The sequence below is a fragment of the Mesoplodon mirus genome (assembly GCF_964341445.2).
Source record: "Mesoplodon mirus genome assembly, chromosome: 7".
Lineage (NCBI taxonomy): Eukaryota > Metazoa > Chordata > Mammalia > Artiodactyla > Ziphiidae > Mesoplodon > Mesoplodon mirus.
Window position 1 is genome coordinate 125,898,897 of NC_138983.1, and position 24,869 is coordinate 125,923,765.

Genomic DNA, 24,869 nt, shown 5'->3' on the forward strand with positions numbered 1-24,869 from the left:
AAGCCCCGCGCGCAGCAAGAAGACCCAACGCAGCCAAAAATAAAACAAAAACAAAAACAAAAACCCCCACGAAAAACCAAGGGGAAACTTCCTAAACAAGATAACAGAAAATCATAGAGAACATAATAGTGACAGGCTAAAGTTATTACCATTAAAGTCAGGCTTAGGAAAGAGAAGGTCATTATCACTACTCTTATCCCACATAGCTTAGATCAGTCTAGCTAACTCAATAAGATGAGAAAATGGAGCAAATATTAGAAAGCAAAGGATTATTATTTGCAGATTATATAATATGGATAGAAATATCCTAACCAATACGGTGATTAGACACAGGTTAAACAATAAAAATCAATAGATCAATATATGTATGGGAATTTTGTATATGATAAAGATGGCATTCATATTAGAGGGAAATAGATACATTTATTTAATAACTGTTGTTGGGACAACTGGCTACCTTTTGGGAGGAAAGAAAACTAAATCCCTAACTCATCTACAAATAAACTCCAGATAGGTCAAAGAACTTAACATTAAAAATAAAACTACAGAAAAAAATAGAATATTTAAAAAATCTTATATTGAAGAAGTTCTAACAAAACTCAGAAGATTTTTTTTTTTTTTTTTTTTTTTTTTTTTTTTTGCGGTACACGGGCCTCTCACTGTTGTGGCCTCTCCCCTTGCAGAGCACAGGCTCCGGACGCACAGGCTCAGTGGCCATGGCTCACGGGCCCAGCCGCTCCGCGGCATGTGGGATCTTCCCGGACCGGGGCACGAACCCATGTCCCCTGCATCGGCAGGCGGACTCTCAACCACTGCGCCACCAGGGAAGCCCCTCAGAAGATAGTTTTTAAAAAATGGACAGGCTTGACTAAAATTTTTAAAACTTCTGTAGAATCAGGCTTCCAGTATTCCAATTCTGGTTCTGCCACTTAGTCACTGGGATACCCCAGGCTAGTTACTTATTCTTTCTGTGTCTCAATTTTCTCTTCTGAGCAAAGGGGATAACAATAGTACATACTTTGTAATGTAGGAATTAAATGAGATCCTCCATGTAAGGCACTTAGAATGGTGTCTAGCACATTGTAAATGCTCAGTAAAGGTTAGCTATTAGTGTTTTTACCACTACAACTTCCGAGAAAAATGACATTTACAAAGATGAAAGATAAGTCACAGACTAGGAGACGTTTGTCGCACAATAAAGAGACAAAGGGTAAATGTCTATAATATACAAAGAGCTTTTACAAGTCAACAACTGCCCCCCCCACCTGCCACCAACAACTTGGGGAAAAATGAACAAAGACTGTGAACAGGTATTTGATAGAAATTCAAATGGCCACTAAATATATGAAAAAAGTTCAACTTCATTAATAGCGAAAGAGGGACTTCCCAGGTGGTCCAGTGGCTAAGACTTCGCACTCCCAATTCAGGGGGCCCAGGTTCGACCCCTGGTCGGGGAACTAGATCCCGCATGCTGCAACTAAAAGATCCCACATGCCACAACTAAGACCTGGCACAGCCAAATAAATAAGTAAATCAATATTTTTTAAAAAGTCATTAATAGTGAAAGAACACAATTAAAACAATATTTAGATAACATTATCAGAGTTTTTTTTGCCTCTCACATTGGTAATATTTGGTGTTGGTGAAGGTGTTGGTTGGACTGTAAAGTATTCCATTTTTAGAGAGAAATTTGGCAATGTCTATTAAAATGTAAAAAATGTAAACTCTGAGCGTGTCACTTCTAGGATCTTATCCAACAAAAATCCAACAGTATTTCAGCACTGTGTACAACATCAAAACTTTGGAAGCAAAAAAAAAAAAAAAGATTACCAATAGGGACATGAGACATTCAATCAATTGAATCTTATGTAACCATGATAAAGAATGGAGTAACTTCTTATGAACTCACCTTGGAAGATGTTTATGACATGTTCAATGAAAAAAGCACAGGGACTTCCTTGGTGGTCCAGTGGTTAAGACTCTGTGCTTCCACTGCAGGGAGCACGGGTTGGATCCCCTGGTCGGGGAACTAAGATCCTGCATGCTGCACGGTGCAGCCAAAAAAAAGAAAGCCCATTGTAGAACAATATGTACATTATGATCTCATTTCTATAAAAATTTAAAAATATGCACATGTGCATATACATGTATGCATATAAATTTATATCTGCATAAGAATTAAAAAGCCTTCAGCAAAGGTGGGAACCCAAATGTCAACAGTGGTTTCCTCTGAAGTGTGGAATTCCTTCCTTCCTTCTTTTACTCATTCATTCATTCAGCAAATGCGTTGCATGCCTAATACATGTTAAAGGCTGTTTTAGGCACTGTGGAAACAACAATAAATAAAATAAACAGAATCCCTATCTTCATGTAGCTTGCATTCTAATGCAGGGAAACAGACAATAAAGAAATAAAATACATAGTATTTCAGATGGTGATATGTGCAATGGGGGAAAACAAAGCAGAGAAGGAAGATGGAAGGGCAATTTGCAATTTTTTTTTAATAAACTTACCTATTTATTTATTTGTTTTTAGCCGTGTTGGGTCTTCGCTGCTGTGTGCGGGCTTTCTCTAGTTGCGGCCCATGTGCTTCTCATTGCGGTGGCTTCTCTTGCTGCGGAGCACAGGCTCTAGGTGCATGGGCTTCAGCAGTTGTGGCTCGCGGGCTCTAGAGTGCAGGTTTAGTAGTTGTGGCACATGGGCTCAGTAGTTGTGGCGCACGGGCTTAGTTGCTCCGCGGCATGTGTCATCTTCCCGGACTAGGGCTCAAATCCGTGTCCCCTGCATTGGCAGGCAGATTCTTAACCACTGCGCCACCAGGGAAGTCCTCCCAATTTGCCATTTTAAATAAGGTGAATTGAAGGTGTAGAAAGAACATTTCACATCTTTTGAAAAAAATGGTAGGATTGAGTGTTTGTCTTTCTTACTATGTGGATGGTTTTCTGTAGTTTACAAGTAAACAGGATGAAAAGAGAAGAAAAAGTTATAATGGTAAAATTTCTGACCTGGGGGTAGGGCATAATTGAGACTGATTTGGTTTTCTCCTCCCCCATCTTTAAAAAATCACCCCTAAATGCTCATTCCTGATGGCAAAAGATAATCTACAACGTGTGAAATTCTCAGTTTCTCTTCCTCACTCATTGGGTATATTACTGGCATATCAACTGGTGTGCCATTTTTGTTATTTTCCCCCAAAGACTTGCTTTCTTAATTATGTTTGCCTAAGGGCATTTAAAAATTAGTTTGCATTTCTAAGTACAAGTCTATAGGGAAACCTGATAAAATGCAAATTGCTTATCTGTGTGGAGTAACCTCATTAATCCCATAGTAACCCTTATTTTATTACCTCTCCACATTAGACAGCAAGGGACCTAAGGAACAAAAGGTAAGAATTTTGATGGCAATTAATGTCAACCAGATTGATTGCAAGTTTTCAGACAGGGGGATAAAATCTGCAAATTTTTTTTTTTTTTTTTTTTTTTTTTTTTTTTTTTTCAGTATGCGGGCCTCTCACTGTTGTGGCCTCTCCCGTTGCGGAGCACAGGCTCCGGACGGGCAGGCTCAGTGGCCATGGCTCACGGGCTCAGCTGCTCCACAGCATGTGGGATCTTCCCAGACCGGGGCATGAACCCGTGTCCCCTGCATCGGCAGGCGGACTCTCAACCACTGCGCCACCAGGGTAGCCCTGCAAATGGTTTTTTGAACCCTGATTTTGTGCAAGGTCTGTGGTGGATGAACTGGTGAGCTCTCAGTGTCCTTCCCAGTCTGCTCCCTTGGCTCCCCTGTGAGACTTTTAAGGTGTGTGGAGAGGAAGGGGGAGCAATGATTTGTCCTCTGCAGGCAGCAAAAAGGAAGTACAGGCAGAACTGCCACAGAAAAGACTTGACGTTAAACATGAGGAATACCTTCCGGATGTCTGCTTTGGGATCCACGGGAACAGCAGTCTGAGCTCCTCATCCTGGGATCAGGCCCTGAGTGGTGCTGGGACTAGTTTCAGGACTTAGCAGGAGCCAGTCGCGTCCCCACCACGGAGCCTGCCAGGAGCTGCTCCAGGTGCTCCATCCTCCTCCCCAAATGACTAACTTTCTTCACTTTTCTGCTCCCCAGTTTTCCCATTAATTTAATGGCCAGAGCTGTCTTTGCCGCTCTTAACTTCTGGAGGTTGAGGACGTGTAAGAGAAAGGAAGATTTGCCCTCGTGCAAACAAAACTAAAGCCTTTTAAATTATATTAGTAGTAACCCTTCTGCCAGGCAGGGTTTGTGGAGGGGCTACACACTGTCATTTTTTCCTTCTTAAATAGACTATTGGAAAGAGTTATGACAGGGCTTCCCAGGTGGCGCAGTGGTTAAGAATCCGCCTGCCAATGGAGGGAGCACGGGTTCGAGCCCTGGTCCGGGAAGATCCCACATGCCGCAGAGCAACTAAGCCCGTGCACCACAACTACTGAGCCTGCGCTCTAGAGCCTGCGAGCCACAACTACTGATCCCGTGCGCCTAGAGCCCATGCTCCACAACAAGAGAAGCTACCGCAATAAGAAGCCCACGCACAGCAAAAAAAGAGTGGCCTCCCGCGCTCAGCAACTAGAGAAAACCCGCGTGCAGCAGCGAAGAACCAGTGCAGCCCAAAATTAAATAAATGAATAAATAAATAAATTTAAAAAAGAAATAGTTATGACAGCTATTATCATAACCTTCTTGCCTGAGCCCTGCCCTCTGGTAAAAAAGATGGACAGTGGTCTCTTTTTTTAAAAATTAATTAATTAATTTATATTTTTGGCTGTGTTGGGTCTTCGTTTCTGCGCGAGGGTCTTCTCTAGTTGCGGCGAGCGAGGGTCACTCTTTTTTTTTTTTTTTTTTTTTTTTTTGCGTTACATGGGCCTCTCACTGTTGTGGCCTCTCCCGTTGCGGAGCACAGGCTCCGGACGCGCAGGCTCAACGGCCATGGCTCACGGGCCCAGCCGCTCCGCGGCATGTGGGATCTTCCCAGACCGGGGCACGAATCCGTGTCCCCTGCATGGGCAGGCGGACTCTCAACCACTGCGCCACCAGGGAAGCCCGAGCGGGGGTCACTCTTTATCGCGGTGCACGGGCCTCTCACTGTCGTGGCCTCTCTTGTCGCGGAGCACAGGCTCCGGGGGTCACTCTTTATCGCGGTGCACGGGCCTCTCACTGTCGTGGCCTCTCTTGTCGCGGAGCACAGGCTCCAGACATGCAGGCTCAGTAGTTGTGGCTCACGGGCCCAGTTGCTCCACGGCATGTGGGATCTTCCCAGACCAGGGCTCGAACCTGTGACCCCTGCATTGGCAGGCGGATTCTCAACCACTGCGCCACCAGGGAAGCCCGGACAGTGGTCTCTTAACTCCTGAGCGGGTACTAACTGATTTAGTCATAGCAAATGGGAGTCTTTCTTTTGTTTATTAAAGCCTCGGTGGGTTGATTATTGAGGATCAGTATATTATTCACCTGATGTTCATCACGCTACTAAAAATGATGACCAAAAGACTGCCTTAGGTAAGTCACGTTACTGTCGATACTCTGAATGATCCTTTCCTGCCCGGGAAGAAATTCCCCTCATAGCTAAATTCTGACTCTCTTTTAACCAACCCCTTGCGGAGCCCCATCAACTATACTGGACTACCTCTCCCATCATGCAATGGGAAAACGTGCACATCGCCTCTGTGATCCGACGGGAACTTTAACCAATCCGATGACAGGGCTCTCATTCGGCGACCTTTTGATTCTGGGTAGAGGCGGGACTCTCAGTTGCTAGGTTCGTACGCTTTCCGGAAGTGGTTATTGACCGCTGCAGGGCAACACCCCGGCGTCCCTGGAAGCTGGGATCCCGGGTGGTGCTGGGGAAGCTGCGCAGAGCCGCGAGCTAGCGCCCAGAGCCTCCCGGGGTGGGGGACAGGTGAGAACCCCCTGGAGGGAGGGTTGGGTGGCTGGGAAGGGAGGGAAGCGGGGAAGTCGAGGCACACTCGTGTGCCGCCGAGCGGGATGTGCATGAGTGTGGGCGGGAACTGAAGGAAGAAGTGAAGATGGAGCGGCCAGATCAGTGCGCCTCTATCCAAAATCTGAGTGGCGGAAAGGCCTGGGCTGGAGTGCTGGCGGGGCAGTGAGAGCGGGCACTGGGCCACGAGTGTGAGCTGGCAGGGGCGCTCGTTTATTTGTCCTGTTCGGATTTAACGTGTAAGGCCGGCCTTCTGAGCCCTGCTTGAACATTTCTCTTGTGGGGAAGCTTCCCCCCATGTCCGAATCAGGGCTGGCCCAACCTTTTGCTGTCTTTTGGCCAGCTGCGGAAGTTAGTAAGTTTTTTGTTTTCATTTTTTCCTTTCCTTGCATTGATTCAAAAATCTACCTTCTCCTTGTGGAACCGCGCTCCTCACTTGCCTTCCACGACTCCTCTCTCTCTGGGGTTTCCTAACCCAGCCCCCTTCATCAGCCTTTGCAAGCCCTTACTTTCTGTTCACTACACTCCATCTCTGAGCGACTTCACCCAGAGTTTCAGTTACCATCTATTTAACGGTTACTCCCCAAACTGTGGCTCCCGCCAGACCTCTTTTCTTGAGTCTTGAGCTCCAACTTGCTTACCGATCATCCCAACTGAATGTCGCCCCATCCTTCCTGGTCCCCCAGATCTGTTCCTCCTTTGTAGTTCCTGTCTCAGTGAAGGACTTCACCCACTCACTCCATCAGCCATGTCTGCACTTGGAATTCATTCATCTATTACAATATATGCAGCAACATTTGTTGGCCATTCCCTATATCTAGGCAGTATGCTAGGTGGGGCTATCGGGCAAGGCATAGAAGTGAACTGATCATCACAATACACTGCTTTAAGTGCTCTGATTGTCCTCCTGCCTCTCCCTTACTTGCTGCAGACATCAAGTACTGTTCTTTTGCCTCATAATACACCTAGAATCTGGCCCTTCCTTTCCATTCTCACAGCCACTGACTTAGTTCATAATTTCTTGCTTTTTTTTTTTTGGGCCACCATGGGGATCTTAGTTCCCCAACCAGGGATCGAACCAGTGCCCACTTCATTGGAAGCACAGAGTCTTAACCACTGGACCGCCAGGGAAGTCTCTAGTTCATAATTTCTTGCCTGTGTTTTCAGGATACCTTTCTAAGTGGTCCCTCCGCGTCTTTTCTTGCCCTCCTCCAATTAGTTCTCACACAGCTGTCAGAATCGTTTCTAAACTACAGGTCTGATCAGGCCAGTCTCCTTTGTGAAATCTTGTGATGGTTCCTCATCGTGTCAGGATACAGCCTCATCCTCCCAAGCCTTTTATCATGTGCTCCTTGCCTTCCATGGTAGATCTCTCTCTTGCCATTGTCTCTTGTGCGCTGGTCACGTCAGAGTGGTTAAGAGCTCAGGGCTTTGGAGTCAAATAGATGTGGGTGCATGCATGTTCTGCTGTGCCATTTACTAGCTGTGAAACCTTGGGCAAGTTTAAAAAACTTTTTGAAAACTTGCTGAGCCTCAGTTTTCTCTTTTGAAAAATGGGGATCATAATTTCTACTTAGCAGAGAGGATGAGGTGTGATGATGTATATATAGCATTAGTACAGTTCTTGGAACATAGGAAGTGTTCAGTGAATATAAGCTTTTGTTGTCATCATTAATTCTCTGCACCTGCCGTATACTCTCTTCTGCCTCTTTGCCTTTGTGTAAGCTGTGTCTTCTGCCTTAAATAACCTTACTCCCTTATCCTGGTGAGCTCCTGCTTATCCTTCAAGAACCGTCTCCATGGTCCTCTACTCTGCAGTGCTTTTCCTGATCTTCCAAAGTAGGGTTAATTGCCCTCGCCTTTGTGTCCTGTCGTATTTTCTGATACTTCCCTTAATGCACTTAACACACTATATAATCATGTATTTACATATTTGGCTTCACAACTAGGTTGAGCTGGAGCGTTATCAGGTTTGTGGCCGTGACAGCACAGTGCCTGACCCATGGTAGGTGTTCAGTAAATGGTTATTGGATGTCTGAATGGCCTTAGCTTATATTCCCTGGTACTAGCTTTGTCCTCTAGAACAATGTAGACTAAGCCCTTTAAATAAGTGAATGGTAATAATAACAACTAACATTTATTGAGGTCTTACTATGTTTTGAGTATTTTACGTGTATTGAGTCATTTAATCCTCACAACCCTTTTAGATAGACATTGTTATTATCCCCATTTTATAGATGAGGAAACTGAGGCAAACTTGCCCAGCTGGTAAGTGGCAGAGCTGGGATTCAAAGCCAAGAATGTTCCCAAACCTGTGCTCATTACCACTGCATAATCAACTCTAATGTCTTCCACGTTCTCCTCAATGCCTTTTCCAGTAAATCTTTTCTGGTGGTGAACTTTCTTTATAATTGTTCAGGCAGGGTGGAAGAAATAAATATTCAGGGAACCCTAAGTATGCATATACGTGTGTATGCTCTGTGAGTACGCAGGTGTGCAAAAGTTTTTGGCTATGCCTGTCAAATTAGACCACATTCACAGTAAGGTAACCATGATGTCGAGAGACTGGGAACCAGTGGCATGTATTGAAGGGAAGGGAGCTGGAAAAACCCGGCTTGGAGTAGTGGTGCCTTGGGTGCCCTTCGTGGGTCCAGAGGGTGGAAGAGGGCAAATGGGAGGAAGTTTCTTAGACATAGATTTTTGGCTTACTAAGAGAAAGACCTTTTCATAGTTAAGGATGATCTAACTGTGGAATTGGCAGTAACATCAGTAATATTGCTAAATTTATTTAACATGTTTTGTGTACCAGGAACTGTGCTAGGCACTGTACAGGTATATATTATCTCATTTCATCTTCAAACAACCTTTTGATGTCGATTATCATGATTGTTTGAATTACGTACATGAGGTTATTGAGGCTTAGAGAGGTGAAGTACCTTGCCTAAGTTCACACAGCTGGTAAATGAGAAAGATGGGATTTAATTCAGGTGTTTCTGGCCCCCAAACTGGTGCTTCAGCCACTATGCTCTCTGGTACTTAAAGCATAGAGAGGAAAGATTCGGCAAGGGAAGGGCAGTTGGACCAGGGCTCTTATGGGCTTTTTTTGCTTTTGAGATTCTTTGGTTGTATATTAGTGGTTTAGAGCAGTGACCAGTCTCCTACGTTTACTTAGCTTATTTTAGGCTTGGTTGGTAAATGCAGAAGGAGGCAGAGGCATGACCCTCAGAAGCCCGTGGTGTAACAGGAGAGGTGGAACACATTCCCATAAAAAAGGTAATACTGAGAAAAATAGGCCTATGAACAAAGGAGAACTGTGTCCTTTGTGCTGAGGTAGTTCTAAGTAGACAGGAGAGGCCGGGGTTGGGCAGGGAGGGCTTCCTGGAGAAGGTGTATGAGCCTTTCCTTTTTTGCTAGATTCTGGGATTGGCAGGAGATGGATGAGGACAGTTAGGGGATCCTTCCCCACAACTCCGTGGCTCACAGTGAGGGTCAGGCCTGGTGGCATGCACATCTCATCAGGTTTCATCTGATCTGTCGGTAAGTGCTGCATGGCGTACCACGTTGACGGTTTTGAAGCCACATCTAGGGTGCCAAGATTGACAGTGATGTCCCTCACGGTCTCAGGCCTAGAGGGAAATGTTAGGACGTGTGCCGTGTGTTTCCTGAAGCTGATCTCAGGGCTGCTTTCTTAGATGTCTCATCTTACCCCCGCTCACCCAGGTTATCATCACCTCTCATCTAGATTGGCTTGTGGTTTCCTACCTAATCTCTCTGCAGCCACTCTGATTTTCTTCTTTTCCAATCTGGCCTCCATTCCTGTCTGTATTTCCAGTGGCTGCCTGAGTAGTCTTTCAAAATATGTATCTGGAAAAACCCTTTCCTGATTTCCAGCTCTCTTATTATAAAAGCCAAGTTCTCCACATGGCCCGGCTTCCACCCACCTGCCCAGCATCATCTCCGACTATGCTTCTTCTTGCTTAGTGTTCTTTCCTGTTGAAGGGCCTTTGCACGTGCTGCTGCTTCTGTTAGAACATCTTTTCCTCCTCTTTTTGTCTGGTGAATACCTCCTCATTCTTCACTTCTCAGCACAGGCTTCATCTAAGTCAGGCTCTTTTCCTTCAGAGCTCTTACCTCATTTAAAATTATACACTTCTCTGTGACTGATTGGTTTATCTCCCTCCCTCACTAGACTAGCTCCTGGGGAGTAGCAGCTGAATCTGTTTTTAATCACCATTGTGTCTCGAGCGCCCAGCAGCAAATAAATACTTCTCGAATGAGTAAATGATCTCTAGTAGCCATTGAACAAATGTGGTTTCTCTTCCACCACCTTCCTTATTCCTGCAATTCCTGCCCCTTTGGCCCTGTCCTTGCCTATATCTTTCCTGAAGCCAGGCAAGGCAAGGAAAGAAGGTAGACTATAGCCCACCCGTATTTTAATTTTTTTCTGGCAGAAGATTTGTTTGACATTTGAGTAATCCAGGAATTTAGATTTTCCACATTCTTCCTGACCTTTAAATAGTTAAACATAGATGGTTTAGTAAATAGCTAATTAGGCATTTTGCCGGGAGGACAGAGATTTTACCTGCCCCCTGCTTTCTGGAGATGGGATGTATCTAGGGATAGGTAGCATTTTTCAAATGCAGAATTTCTCAAATTCTCTGAGATGGTTGGTACAATGCGTTGTATAGATCACTGCCTGTTGATTTGAATAACGTACAGCCTGATGTTCAGGCTTCCTGTGCTTCCTGCGCTTCCTACCTCTCCAGAGATCCTTTCCCTTTTTCTTTCCCTCTTCTCCCTAACTCAGAGGATTAAAGATTCCGAGGGCTCCTTAAACCTCCAGGCTGTGGGCCACATCTCCTGCGCTGGTTCTTGGTCCTTTTCTGCTCTGCTTTTTCCGCGTCTGGCCCTACTCATCTCTGACTGTATGTGTGGAGGCTCAAGCGTTATGTCCGCAGGTGTTATAGGTTCTTAGGGGATGGAGAAGATTCCCACTTAGGCTTAAGTACTGCAGGGAAGAATGCTTCTTTAGCCTTTCTTCCTGAGGCACAAAGTTGCTGCCTGGAGGTGTCGTGGTGGGAATGAGAGAGTGCAGAGCCTGGCTCCCTTGGGTCCAGTGACTGACAAAGGAAACCATCTTTTGTGAGCCCTAAGGCAAGACACCCCCCTTGCCCATCTGTCAGCTGCCAGAGTGCAGAGAGGGCCACGGGAATGGCCCCTCAGAGATCCTTTGTGTTTATCAGGGGCCCCTCTCCAGGGGTCTTGGGACAGATTCAGAGTCACCAGATCTTGCTGTTTTCTGAGCACTCATTACAGGCTGCCTCCCAACCTTCTTTTTGACGATGAGGTTTTTTTTTTTTTTTTTTGGCTTGCCCCAAGGCATGTGGGATCTTAGTTCCCGGAGTAGGGATCGAACTGTGCCCCCCGTATTGGAAGTGTGGAGTCTTAACCACTGGACCGCCAGGGAAGTCCCGATGATGAGGTCTTTCTGCTCACTTCCTCTGCTATCTATGAGGGCTGTGTCATGCTTGCTGCCCCGGGTGGAACTGTGACAGTGTCTGAAGAGGTGGCTACAGGAGAGGTCAGGACCTGCTCCTCCAGGCTCCCTTCGGTCACACCGGTGTGGCTGCCACTGCCCGGTTAGGGAGGCATTCTGAAGGGCTGTCCGTGGCAGCCACTTTACAGGGTGACTTGTCCCTGTGTCATCAGGCTTCAACGTGGGAGCTGCTGTAGGGGAGGGGTGCTGTGACCTGGGGTCCTGAGGTCGTTGTAGGAGTAGGGGTGTGAAGGAAGGAGCAATTCTAGAACCGCGCCAGCTTGTCAGTTGAAGAAGGTGGCACCGCCCCGTCCCTGGAGCTAGGAATCTTGGATTCAGGTTGGATTCCTTTCCAGTCTTCTGTCCACCGCCCACCCCCCCACCCTGGTCCTATTAAACCTAACATCACAGCATCCCTTGTGTCTGTCCTTTCTTCTCCATTCCCACTGCTTCTGCCCTAGTTTAAACCCTCATCATCTTTCCCTGGGACTGGAGCCTCCTCAGTGGTTTTCCTGATGCCAGTCTCTCATTTCTCCAATCCAGCCAGGCCACTCCTGCCAAAGTTCTCATCCTAAAAAAAGGCCACTCTGTGTCACTTTCTTCCACCAAAGCCCACAGTGGCTCCTCTCTGCTGCAGGGCAGAGTTGAGGCCCTTCAGCATCATCCACTGAGATCACCATGACCACCCAGGCCTGGCTTCCACCCCGGCCCCTGCCATGCACGCTGGCATCGGCTCCCCCAGACCACCTTGCCTGACATGCTGTTCCCTCTGCCTGGGATTCCTCTCTCCGCTGTCAGAACTCTTGTCAGCCTTCGGTACCCAGCTCCTTGACAAAGCCTTCCTTCATCCCCGCAGTGGGAGTATGTTACTTCTGTATTAGTACTCCCAGAGCAGGATGTGTTTTTTCCCTTCCTCCTTCTACTACTGTTGAAGCTGTGTACGCTGCCTTGCTAGACTGTAAGCTCCCTGAGGGCATTGTTCAAGGTAAACAGGGACATGCAAACAGGGCTATGTGTTGGGACAGCGTGACTGCACCTGGGGTACATTGGTATATGGGGGTGTGTGTGCTGCTAGTTATTTTGGTGTCTCACTAGGGTTTTCCAGCAGGGGTCCTAGACTGTTAGTTCTTACTCTTATTTGGGGGGGGTAGTGTATGAAGTCAAACCCTTGAGACAACTGGGTTTCCAGATCGTTTATGGTCCACAAGAGTATTCAGCAGGGCTTTGGGGGGAGATGTGTCTAAGAACTTTCCAGGGTGCAGAGGCTATAAGGCCTGAGTTCTGAGCCATTGGTCCCACCCTCCACTCTCCCTGGCTCAGCTGGCCTGCAGGGGCTGGTCTGGCCCAGGTGCTCCATGACCCAGCTCCACCTTTTCCCCTTCTAAGCTGGGGCACTGATTTTCTCTTTGGGTGGGTGGGGTCTCTGGGATCTAGGCGTTCGAGCCCAAACCAATCATGGCCGGAAGACCCATCCGCATAGGAGACCAGCTGGTTCTGGAGGAAGATTATGATGAGACCTACATCCCCAGTGAGCAAGGTAAGAGGCCTGGGTGTACTGTAATAGTTCTTTTAGGACAGTTATTATGATTTATTTTTGTTCTTCTAATGCAAAGTATGGTACATGCACAGAGTTGCTCAGTGTATTTGGGTTAGATCAGGGGTTGGCAAACTGTAGCCCACAGGCCTAACTTGGCCTGTTGCTTGCTTTTGTAGCTAAAGTTTTATTAGATAACAGCCATGCTTATTTATGTCTTGTTTATGGCTTCTTTCATGCTATAGGAGCAGTAGTATTGAGGAGTTGTGACAGAGACTATACAACCCACAAAACCTAAAATATTTACCGTCTGGCCCTTTACAGAAAAAGTTTGGTGACCTTGGGTCAGATCAGTGATTAACTTTAAATGAAAATATAGTAGAGGATATCATGAAATACAGTATATCCTGAGGCCAGGGGAAACCCAATTTCTTAAGAACAAACTAAAGCTGTGTGTTTTTTTTAAAAAAAACAACAATAATAACATTATTAATAACAATAATAACAAAATTTATTGAGTGCTACTGTGTGCCAGTCTCTCTACTAAGAACTTTTCATGTATTTCCTTTTCAACCCTCACAGCAACTCTGTGAGTTAGATACTATTATTATCCCCATTGTACAGATGAGGAAACCAAGGCACAGAAAGGTTAAGTAACTTCCCTGTAGTCACACAGTTTACTAATCGGGGCAGCTAGGATCCACACCTAGGTATTCTAGCTCCAGGGCCTACACTTTGAAGCACCGTACTATTTTGGGGCGGTGAAGATTTCTTTGAATTTCTCATGAGTTGTGGACCTGGATGCACAAATTTTGCTTATAGTTCAGATGGTTTGCGAGCCAGTTTTGGGGAAGAACTCTTGCGTCTGTAGGAGTTCGTGGATCCCACATTAGGGTAGGATAGGATTTGTTATAGCATAGGATTTTTGTTTGTTTGCCGTGTAGAAATTTTTAATCTCTGTGTTAAATTTATCAGTCTGTTCTCATATGGCCCCTGAATTTTGTATCATAGTTAGAAGAGCTTCCCTGCTCTCATGTTGTCCTCAGGTTTGTCCCCACACTGTTCGTGGCATAGCTCACCTTTCACCCACTGGTTGAGTGCCGCCTATGTGTTTTGGGGTCTACTTTTTCTTCTGTTCCATGGGGCTGTCTGTTCATACGCCAGAACTGTGCTCTTAACTACTGAGGCTCAGTAATAAATTCTAGTAACTAGTAAGGCTGAAATACCCTCATTCCTCTTCTTTTTTCAAAGTTTTCTTGGTTATCTTATCTGCTTTATCTCCCCATGAACTTTAGAATTACCCTTTTTCTGGGGAGGGCTGTGTATTGGGGAACTGTTGGTATTTTAGAGAAAATTGTGTCAGATTTATGAATGAGCCTGGGGAGGATTGACATCTCTATGCAGTTAAGTTATGCATCCAGGTCAACCTGGAGGTTCCTATCAAAGAACATCTATTCCTTTCCGTTTGTGTCTTTTTTATGTTCTTCAGGGGTGACTTAAAAGTTTTCTTCATTTTGGTTTTGCACATTTCTTGCTCAGTTTATTTCTTAAAGATTTTATTCTTTTTGGTTTGCTATTATAAACGGGGTCTAACTTTTTCTAAGGCTATTTATAAAAAACTCTCTTCTGCTCGGTCATGTGTAGACGTCCTAAGCTCGAGCCCCAATTTTCTCTTCTTGGACTTGCAGCAGCTTCCTAATCAGCCTCCTGCTTCTACTCTTGCCCTTCTCCAGTCTGTGCTCCACTTAGCACCAGAGTGATCTTATAATGTACAGCAGATCATATCAGGGCTCTGCTTTTCATAATCTTCCATATAATCTTCCATTATGCTCAGCAAAACGCCCTTAGTGGGATGTGCAGGGCTGTGCATGACCCGGCCCTGCCACCCAGCCAGGCTCACCCAGTGCCCCTCTCTCCCTCCCTCTGCTAGTCACATGGCCTTTCTGACGGTCCCCAGACAGGCCAGGCTGCCACATGTCACAGGCCCTTTGAACCTGCTCTTCTGCCTGAGTCCTCTTTCCTCGGTGCTCTGCATAGCTGGCTCCTTTGTTTCGTACAGGATTTAGTTAAGTGTCCCATTCTGGGAGGTTCTCTGACCACCCTTTGTAAAAGACTGCCCATCCACCTTGACAAACTCTGTCTCATACCTCACTCACTTCCTTCATTACATTTATCAGAAGCCTTAATTCCTTGCATATTTATCTGTTGATGTCATTACTGGCTGTTTCTTCTACCAGCATGTAAGCTCCATAAGGACAGAGGGCGTTTCTCTCTTAAGTCAGGGCACATGGTGACTGGCACATAGGGGGCACTCAAAAAATACGTGTGAAATTAATGAACACATTAGTCCTTGGCCAACCAAATTTTGCCTTTCCTAGTCCCCAGGTATGTCATCTTCCAAAGTCCTCCACTGAGATGACCCATAAAGGATATGGTAAAGGGTAGAGGTGAACAGCCAGGTGAAGAGATACATAGGGCAAGGTCCGAGAGGGTCCCAAGTGCAGGAGCTTCTGTGCCAGTGGAGCAGGGATGTGCCCCCCTCCTTGCACGTGGAAGTGCCAGAAGCTCTCTGAACCCCAGAGTTTAGGGATTTTTTTTTTGTTTGTTTGTTTGTTTTCTTTTTGCGATATGGGGGCCTCTCACTGTTGTGGCCTCTCCCGTTGCGGAGCACAGGCTCCGGATGCGCAGGCCCAGCGGCCATGGCTCACGGGCCCAGCCGCTCCGCGGCATATGGGATCCTCCCAGACCGGGACACGAACCCGTATCCCCTGCATCGGCAGGCGGACTCTCAACCACTGCGCCACCAGGGAGGCCCGAGTTTAGGGATTTTTATGGAGGCTTCGTCATGTATGTATGATCGCTTATTAACTCATTTTCCAGCCCCTCTCCAGAGAATGAGGGGAGAGGCTGAAAGTTCCAAGCTTCTAATCATGGCTTGGTCTTTCTGGTGGCCAGGCCCCATCCAGGAGCCCACCCAGAGTCGCCTCATTGGGACACAAGACTCTCCTATCACTCAGGAAATTCCAAGGGCTTTAGGAACTCTGTGTCAGGAACTGGGACCAAAGACCAAACTTTAATAGGAACGGGGGCAGAGCCAATATATAGCTCTCTTATTATCTCCCAAGACTGACTGATTCTTCCTTCTTTGTATCCACCCTCCTCCCACCCCCACCTCTCTTACCTTCCCACCCTCCTACCCCTCCTTGCAGAAATTCTTGAATTTGCCAGAGAGATTGGTATTGATCCCATAGAAGAACCAGAGCTGTTGTGGCTGGCACGGGAGGGCATTGTGGCCCCACTGCCTGTGGAGTGGAAACCATGGTGAGTCAGCACGGGCGCCGCCTTCTGGCTTGGCCTTTGAGGAGGAGGGGGCCTGACACCGGAGATAGCTTTAACTGGCCACCTTTCAAAGCCTGTCCTGCAATGGGCCATCCCTCTGCTGGGCCGCCTGATGCTTTGGGCCTGAGCCCAGGCCGCCTTGATGGTCCCTGGAGGGGTTCAGCAGGGATACCCAGGGTCCCAGGATCTAAGCTGCCGCCCTGCGTCAGCATCCGTTTTGGACACACGGAGGAGGTGTCATTGTTATCCTTTTCAGACTAAGATGGAGAGTGACAATACTGGGACCTCCACAGTGTGTCCAGAGTGGACGCTGGTGCTGGAGAGGTTTGAGTGAGGCTACACAGACTGGCAGCGGTTTCTGTCTCCTTTGACAGCCCAGCCCTGAATTTGTGTGACTTGTGCATGAATGGGCTCCTATTTCCAGTTTTAGTTTGCGCTCTTTGAACTGTGAGAGCAGACACTCGCTCAGCTTATCTCAGGGGATCAGAGGTTGATGGTGAGGAAACAGACTGGCCGAGGCGGGGCGGCCGCCGCCTCCCCCCCAACCCTCCCCACGCCAGGACTCCCACTCCTGGGGGCGCTGCTCTGTCGTCACCACCTGCACGGAGCTCTCTCCACGTGGCCTCCTTATGGTCGGTGCCCTGAGTTTACTTCCTACCGTAGCATGGGATTTCCTGTTTCTCCCAAACTAGCCCCCAGATATCTTGGGGCGGAGGGTCGTCTTTTCTGCTGGGATTGTGCAATTTTGTGTACAAGGTATAATTATCCTGTTCTTCCCTGAACCACTTAATGCGTTGGCCATACTTCAAAATGACTGCAGTCGTAGCTTTACTTATCCCCGCCGCAGGGTCCTAATCCTTCCAGCTTCTCCTCGCATGACGGGCTCCCTGTTCTCTGGATCTTTTTAGCCGCCTTTCCTTGGACCTTCTCCAGGTCATGACATCTTTCTTCTACTAAAGCCATCAGCACTGCACCCAGTATTCCAGGTGCTGAGGACTCACGGTTGTGTTTATAAGAAAAGTTTGTAGGATAGTGGTTTCTGTTTGGTTTCCAATATCCACCCTGATAGCCACATTTGCCTTATCATTAATCTCTTTATTCTTTTTCTTTATGTTTTTAAATCTGTATATATCTGTGCTGTTCTGCTTTTGGATACACTTTCTAATTAAAGACCACATGAGAAATGTAATCAGAATAGTACCTTAATGTGCACATAATAAATAAATGGCTGCAGTGATGTAAAAAGGAAAAAGGGTGATGGAAGGAAGGAACTGTCATCGGCTGTGGCCCAGCTGTGTGCCAGGGTCATGCCAGCGGCCCTCAGGTACCTGCTGGTGGTAGCTAACGCTGCCTCATCCCATAAGGAGAGCATGAACTATTCCTCACTTTTTAAAGTAAGTCATTGAAAGTTATGTATATGTGTCATCTTTCATCCTTACTCTCAGTCCCATGAGTAATTGCTGTTAGTTGGGGAATTCCTTCGAAGTCTGGATTCTCTCTTCTCTTCCATTAATATGTTTGTCTACCTTTACACCAATACTGTACTGTCTTTTTTTTTTTGCAGGTAGAAAAAAATCACAAATTTATTACATACATACATAGACATATATAAAAATACAGGCAGATACTAACAGAGATCTTACAGCTTTGCTTTTAAATTTTAGCCATGAGACAGGAATGATAATGCAAAACTCACTAGTTTATAAAGAACAGTTGGATACAAATTGTGTTTCTCGTGAATGGTATTAGTTAAGGTGAATTGCTCAGATGGCTTAAACTTTTTACTAATATCTGGGTAAAAGATTTTAAGATTTTTCATAGGCCAAGTTTTTATTTTTCTTTTTTTTTTTTTTTCTTTTTTTTTTTTTTTTGCGGTACACGGGCCTCTCACTGTTGTGGCCTCTCCCGTTGCGGAGCACAGGCTCCGGATGCGCAGGCCCAGCGGCCATGGCTCACGGGCCCAGCCGCTCTGCGGCATATGGGATCCTCCCAGACCGGGGCACGAACCCGTATCCCCTGCATCGGCAGGCGGACTCTCAACCACTGCGCCACCAGGGAGGCCCTCATAGGCCAAGTTTTTAAAATACGCTTTCCTTTTTCTTCCTACTTCTTTTTTTTTGTCTTTATACTTTTAATTGGTATTTTTTGAATAACATAATTTGTTTTAATGATGTCCAGTTTATCAACTTTTCAAATATGATTAATGCTTTGTGTCCTGTTTAAGAAATGTTTGCCTATTCCAAAGTCATGAAGATATTCTGTGTCTCGTTTTTTTTTTTTCCCCACAACTCACACACACACACACTGTATTTTATTTTTACAAGAGATAAATAAACTGACACCAAGCATTGTAAATGGATGACCACAACAAAAGCAACAATGTTGCAATTACCAAACACGAAATACACTCATACTATGTCATAATATTGACATTCAGTCCAGTAATCCTCCACTGTAACAGCTCCTTTACTTTGCAGTGAAAGTTGATTTGTATATTTTTTGCCTCTGAGTCCTTGTGGGATTTTTTTTTTATTCAAACAGAAAGTCACAAAAATTATAATCATCCTCATCAGTTCACTCAGTCCCATGTAATTAATTTTTTTTATCTTGATCTTTTGTTAGCACTTTTATGAATTCATCAGTTTTCCATTAGAGTTCTGAAAATGCTTATTCATTCAGTTCAGCAGTATAGTCACTTACCAGAAACCTGTACTTGTCAGAGTGTTTTCCATGAATTCCTTGAAGATGAAACATTTTTGCGAAAGCCTCAGAGTACACCCAGAACTGTCTGTAAATGACAAAAGACTTAAAAATGACCACGGTTAAAGATTTGATGAAAGTTCATAATAATGCAATTGACAAGGAAATTTAGTTACTTCTGAGATATACATTTTAAAGTAATAACTAAAATTATGACTTATAACATTATACCAGAACATATAAGATTTTTAGAAATTTCATATAATGTCTGAAACATTTATATTAACATATTTCCATACAGACAACCCAAAGAAAGTTTAGTTTTAGTTGTTTTTTTGTCTCTTTTTTTATTAGTGCTGTTTCTTATTAGTCATCAGTTTTATACACATCAGTGTGTACATATCAATCCCAGTTGCCCAATTCATCACAACACCATCCCCACCCCCCCGAGGCTTTCCCCGCTTGGTGTCCATACGTTTGTTCTCTACATCTGTGTCTCAACTTCTGCCCTGCAAACCGGTTCATCTGTACCATTTTTCTAGGTTCCACATACATGTGTTAATATACGATATTTGTTTTTCTCTTTCTGACTTACTTCACTCTGTATGACAGTCTCTAGATCCATCCACGTCTCGATAAATGACTCAATTTCGTTCCTTTTTATGGCTGAGTAATATTCCATTGTATATATGTACCACAACTTCTTTATCCATTCGTCTGTCGATGGGCATTTGGTTGCTTCCATGACCTGGCTATTGTAAACAGTGCTGCAATGAACATTGGGGTGCATGTGTCTTTTTGAATTATGGTTTTCTCTGGGTATATGCCCAGTAGTGGGATTGCTGGGTCAAATGGTAATTCTATTTTTAGTTTTTTAAGGAACCTCCATACTGTTCTCCATAGTGGCTGTATCAATTTACATTCCCCCCAACAGTGCAGGAGAGTTCCCTTTTCACCACACCCTCTCCAGCATTTGTTGTCTGTAGATTTTCTGCTGATACCCACTCTAACTGGTGTGAGGTGATACCTCATTGTAGTTTTGATTTGCATTTCTCTAATAATTAGTGATGTTGAGCAGCTTTTCATGTGCATCTCGGCCATCTGTATGTCTCCTTTGGAGAAATGTCTATTTAGGTCTTCTGCCCATTTTTGGATTGGGTTGTTCGTTTCTTTAATATTGAGCTGCATGAGCTGTTTATATATTTTGGAGATTAATCCATTGTCCGTTGATCGTTTGCGAATATTTTCTCCCATTCTGAGGGTTGTCTTTTCATCTTGTTTATGGTTTCCTTTGCTGTGCAAAAGCTTTAGAGTTTCACTAGGTCCCATTTGTTTATTTTTGTTTTTATTTCCATTACTCTAGGAGGTGGATCAAAAAAGATCTTGCTGTGATTTATGTCAAAGAGTGTTTTTCCTGTGTTTTCCTCTAAGAGTTTTATAGTGTCTGGTCTTACATTTAGGTCTGGAATCCATTTTGAGTTTATTTTTGTGTATGGTGTTGGGAATGTTCTAATTTCATTCTTTTACATGTAGCTGTCCAGTTTTCCCAGCACCACTTATTGAAGAGACTGTCTTTTCTCCATTGTATATCTTTGCCTCCTTTGTCAGAGATTAGTTGACCATAGGTGCATGGGTTTATCTCTGGGCTTTCTATCTTGTTCCATTGATCTATGTTTCTGTTTTTGTGCCAGTACCACATTGTCTTGATTACTGTAGCTTTGTAGTATAGTCTGAAGTCAGGGAGTCTGATTCCTCCAGCTCCGTTTTTTTCCCTGAAGACTGCTTTGGCTATTTGGGGTCTTTTGTGTCTCCATACAAATTTTGAGATGATTTATTCTAGTTCCATAAAAAATGCCATTGGTAATTTGATAGGGATTGCATTGAATCTGTAGATTGCTTTGGGTAGTAGAGTCATTTTCACATTATTGATTCTTCCAATCCAAGAACATGGTATATCTTTCCATCTGTTGGTATCATCTTTAATTTCTTTCATCAATGTCTTATAGTTTTCTGCATACAGGTCTTTTGTTTCCCTAGGTAGGTTTATTCCTAGGTATTTTATTCTTTTTGTTGCCATGGTAAATGGGAGTGTTTCCATAATTTCTTTTTCAGATTTTTCATCATTAGTGTATAGGAATGCAAGAGGTTCCTGTGCCTTAATTTTGTATCTTGCAACTTTACCAAATTCATTGAGTAGCTCTAGAGTTTTCTGGTGGTATTTTTAGGATTCTCTATGTATAGTATCATGTCATCTGCAAACAGTGACAGTTTTACTTCTTCTTTTCCAGTCTGTATTCCTTTTATTTCTTTTTCTTCTCTGATTGCCGTGACTAGGACTTCCAAAACTATGTTGAATAATAGTGGTGAGAGTGGATATCCGTGTCTTGTTCTTCATCTTAGAGGAAATGCTTTCAGTTTTTCACCATTGAGAATGATGTTTGCTGTGGGTTTGTTGTATATGGCCTTTATTATGTTGAGGTATGTTCCCTCTATGCCCACTTTCTGGAGAGTTTTTTTTATCATAAATGGGTGTTGAATTTTGTCAAAAGCTTTTTCTGCATCTATTGAGATGATCATATGGTTTTTCTTCTTCCATTTGTTAATATGGTGTATCACATTGATTGATTTGCGTATATTGAAGAATCCTTGCATCCCTGGGATAAATCCCACTTGATCATGGTGTATGATCCTTTTAATGTGTTGTTGGATTCTGTTTGCTAGTATTTTGTTGAGGATTTTTGCATCTATATTCATCAGTGATATTGGTCTGTAACTTTCTTCTTCTGTAGTATCTTTGTCTTGTTTTGGTATCAGGGTGATGGTGGCCTCATAGAATGAGTTTGAGAGTGTTCCTTCCTCTGCAGTTTTCTGGAAGAGTTTGAGAAGGATGGGTGTTAGCTCTTCTCTAAATGTTTGATAGAATTCACCTGTGAAGCCATCTGGTCCTGGACTTTTGTTTGTTGGAAGATTTTTAATCACCGTTTCAATTTCATTACTTGTGATTGGTCTGTTCATATTTACTATTTCTTCCTGGTTCAGTCTTGGAAGGTTATACCTTTCTAAGAATTTGTCCATTTCTTCCCGGTTGTCCATTTTATTGGCGTAGAGTTGCTTGTAGTAGTCTCTTAGGATGCTTTGTGGTGTCTGTTATAACTTCTCCTTTTTCATTTTTAATTTTATTGATTTGAGTCCTCTCCCTCTTTTTCTTGATGAGTCTGGCTAATGGTTTATCAATTTTGTTTATCTTCTCTAAGAACCAGCTTTTAGTTTTATTGATCTTTGCTATTGTTTCCTTTGTTTCTATTTCATTTATTTCTGCTCTGATCTTGATGACTTCTTTCCTTCTGCTAACTTTTGCGTTTTGTTTGTTCTTCTTTCTCTAGTTCCTTTAGGTATAAAGTTAGATTGTTTACTTGAGATTTTTCTTGTTTCTTGAGGTAGGCTTGTATAACTCTAAACTTCCCTCTTAGAACTGCTTTTGCTGTGTCCCATAGGTTTTGGATTGTTGTGTTTTCATTGTCATTTGTCTCTAGATATTTTTTGATTTCCTCTTTGATTTCTTCAGTGATCTCTTGGTTATTTAGTAACGTATTGTTTAGCCTCCATGTGTTTGTGTTTTTTACGTTTCTTTCCCTGTAATTCATTTCTAATCTCATAGCATTGTGGTCAGAAAAGATGCTTGATGTGATTTCAATTTTCTTAAATTTACTGTGACCTGATTTGTGACCCAACATGTGTTCTATCCTGGAGAATGTGTGCACTTGAGAAGAAAGTGTAATCTGCTGTTTTTGGATGGAATATCCTATAAATATCAATTAAATCTATCTGGTCTGTTGTGTCATTTAAAGCTTCTGTTTCCTTATTTATTTTCATTTTGGATGATCTGTCCATTGGTGTAAGTGAGGTATTAAAGTCCCCCACTGTTATTGTGTTACTGTCGATTTCCTCTTTTATAGCTGTTAGCAGTCGCCTTAGGTATTGAGGTGCTCCTATGTTGGGTGTATATATATTTATAATTGTTAAATCTTCTTCTTGGATTGATCCCTTGATCATTATGTAGTGTCCTTCCTTGTCTCTTGTAACATTCTTTATTTTAAAATCTATTTTATCTGATATGAGTATAGCTACTCCAGCTTTCTTTTGATTTCCATTTGCATGGAATATCTTTTTCCATCCCCTCACTTTCAGTCTGTATGTGTCCCTAGGTCTGAAGTGGGTCTCTTGTAGACAGCATATATATGGATCTTGTTTTTGTATCCATTCAGCAAGCCTGTGTCTTTTGGTTGGAGCATTTAATCCATTCACGTTTAAGGTAATTATCGATATCTATGTTCCTATCACCATTTTCTTAATTGTTTTGGGTTTGTTTTTGTAGATCCTTTTCTTCTCTTGTGTTTTCCACTTAGAGAAGTTCCTTTAGCATTTTTTTTTTTTTTGGTAGATTTTTTTTTTTTTAATTTTTTTTTTTAATTTTTTGCCTTATAACAAATTTAATCAGTTATACATATACATATGTTTCCATATCCCCTCCCTTTTGCGTCTCCCTCCCACCCTCCCTATCCCACCCCTCCAGGCGGTCACAAAGCACCGAGCTGATCTCCCTGTGCTATGCGGCTGCTTCCCACTAGCTATCTACCTTACGTTTGGTAGTGTATATATGTCCATGCCGCTCTTTCACTTTGTCACAGCTTACCCTTCCCCCTCCCCATATCCTCAAGTCCATTCTCTAGTAGGTCTGTGTCTTTATTCCTGTCTTACCCCTCTGTTCTTCATGACATTTTTTTTTCTTAAATTCCATATATATGTGTTAGCATACAGTATTTGTCTTTCTCTTTCTGACTTACTTCACTCTGTATGACAGACTCTAGGTCTATCCACCTCATTACAAATAGCTCAATTTCATTTCTTTTTATGGCTGAGTAATATTCCATTGTATATATGGGCCACATCTTCTTTATCCATTCATCCGATGATGGACACTTAGGTTGTTTCCATCTCCGGGCTATTGTAAATAGGGCTGCTATGAACATTTTGGTACATGTCTCTTTTTGAATTATGGTTTTCTCAGGGTATATGCCCAGTAGTGGGATTGCTGGGTCATATGGTAGTTCTATTTGTAGTTTTTTAAGGAACCTCCATACCGTTCTCCATAGCGGCTGTACCAATTCACATTCCCACCAGCAGTGCAAGAGTGTTCCCTTTTTTCCACACCCTCTCCAGCATTTATTGTTTCTAGATTTTTTGATGATGGCCATTCTGACTGGTGTGAGATGATAACTCATTGTAGTTTTTTTTTTTTTTTTTTTTTTTTTTTTTTTTTTTTTTTTTTGCGGTACGCGGGCCTCTCACTGTTGTGGTCTCTCCCGTTACGGAGCACAGGCTCCGGACGCGCAGGCTCAGCGGCCATGGCTCACAGGCCCAGCCGCCCCGCGGCATATGGGATCTTCCTGGACGGGGGCACGAACCCGTGTCCCCTGCATCGGCAGGCGGACTCTCAACCACTGCGCCACCAGGGAAGCCCTGTAGTTTTGATTTGCATTTCTCTAATGAGTAAAGATGTTGAGCATCCTTTCATGTGTTTGTTGGCAGTCTGTATATCTTCTGTGGAGAAATGTCTGTTTAGGTCTTCTGCCCATTTTTGGATTGGGTTGTTTGTTTTTTTGTTATTGAGCTGCATGAGCTGCTTATAAATTTTGGAGATTAATCCTTTGTCAGTTGCTTCATTTGCAAATATTTTCTCCCATTCTGAGGGTTGTCTTTTGGTCTTGTTTATGGTTTCCTTTGCTGTGCAAAAGCTTTTAAGTTTCATT

General features: G+C 43.9%; 1 protein-coding gene across 11 annotated transcripts in view; it reads left to right on the plus strand.

The window, feature by feature from the left end:
* The first annotated feature begins 5,814 nt into the window (after positions 1-5,814).
* CEP164 (centrosomal protein 164) overlaps positions 5,815-24,869 on the plus strand; it is a 76,868-nt gene continuing 57,813 nt past the window's right edge. For 10 of the 11 annotated variants that reach the window (XM_082626492.1, XM_082626497.1, XM_082626499.1 and 7 more), the window contains exons 1-3: positions 5,815-5,911; positions 12,921-13,023; positions 16,230-16,341. In XM_082626492.1, coding sequence (XP_082482618.1) covers positions 12,942-13,023; positions 16,230-16,341 — 194 coding nt within the window. In that variant the 5' untranslated portion in view covers positions 5,815-5,911; positions 12,921-12,941. Of the gene's footprint in view, positions 5,912-9,364; positions 9,488-12,920; positions 13,024-16,229; positions 16,342-24,869 lie in introns of all 11 variants that reach the window. The other variant, XM_082626495.1, reaches the window with a different exon arrangement.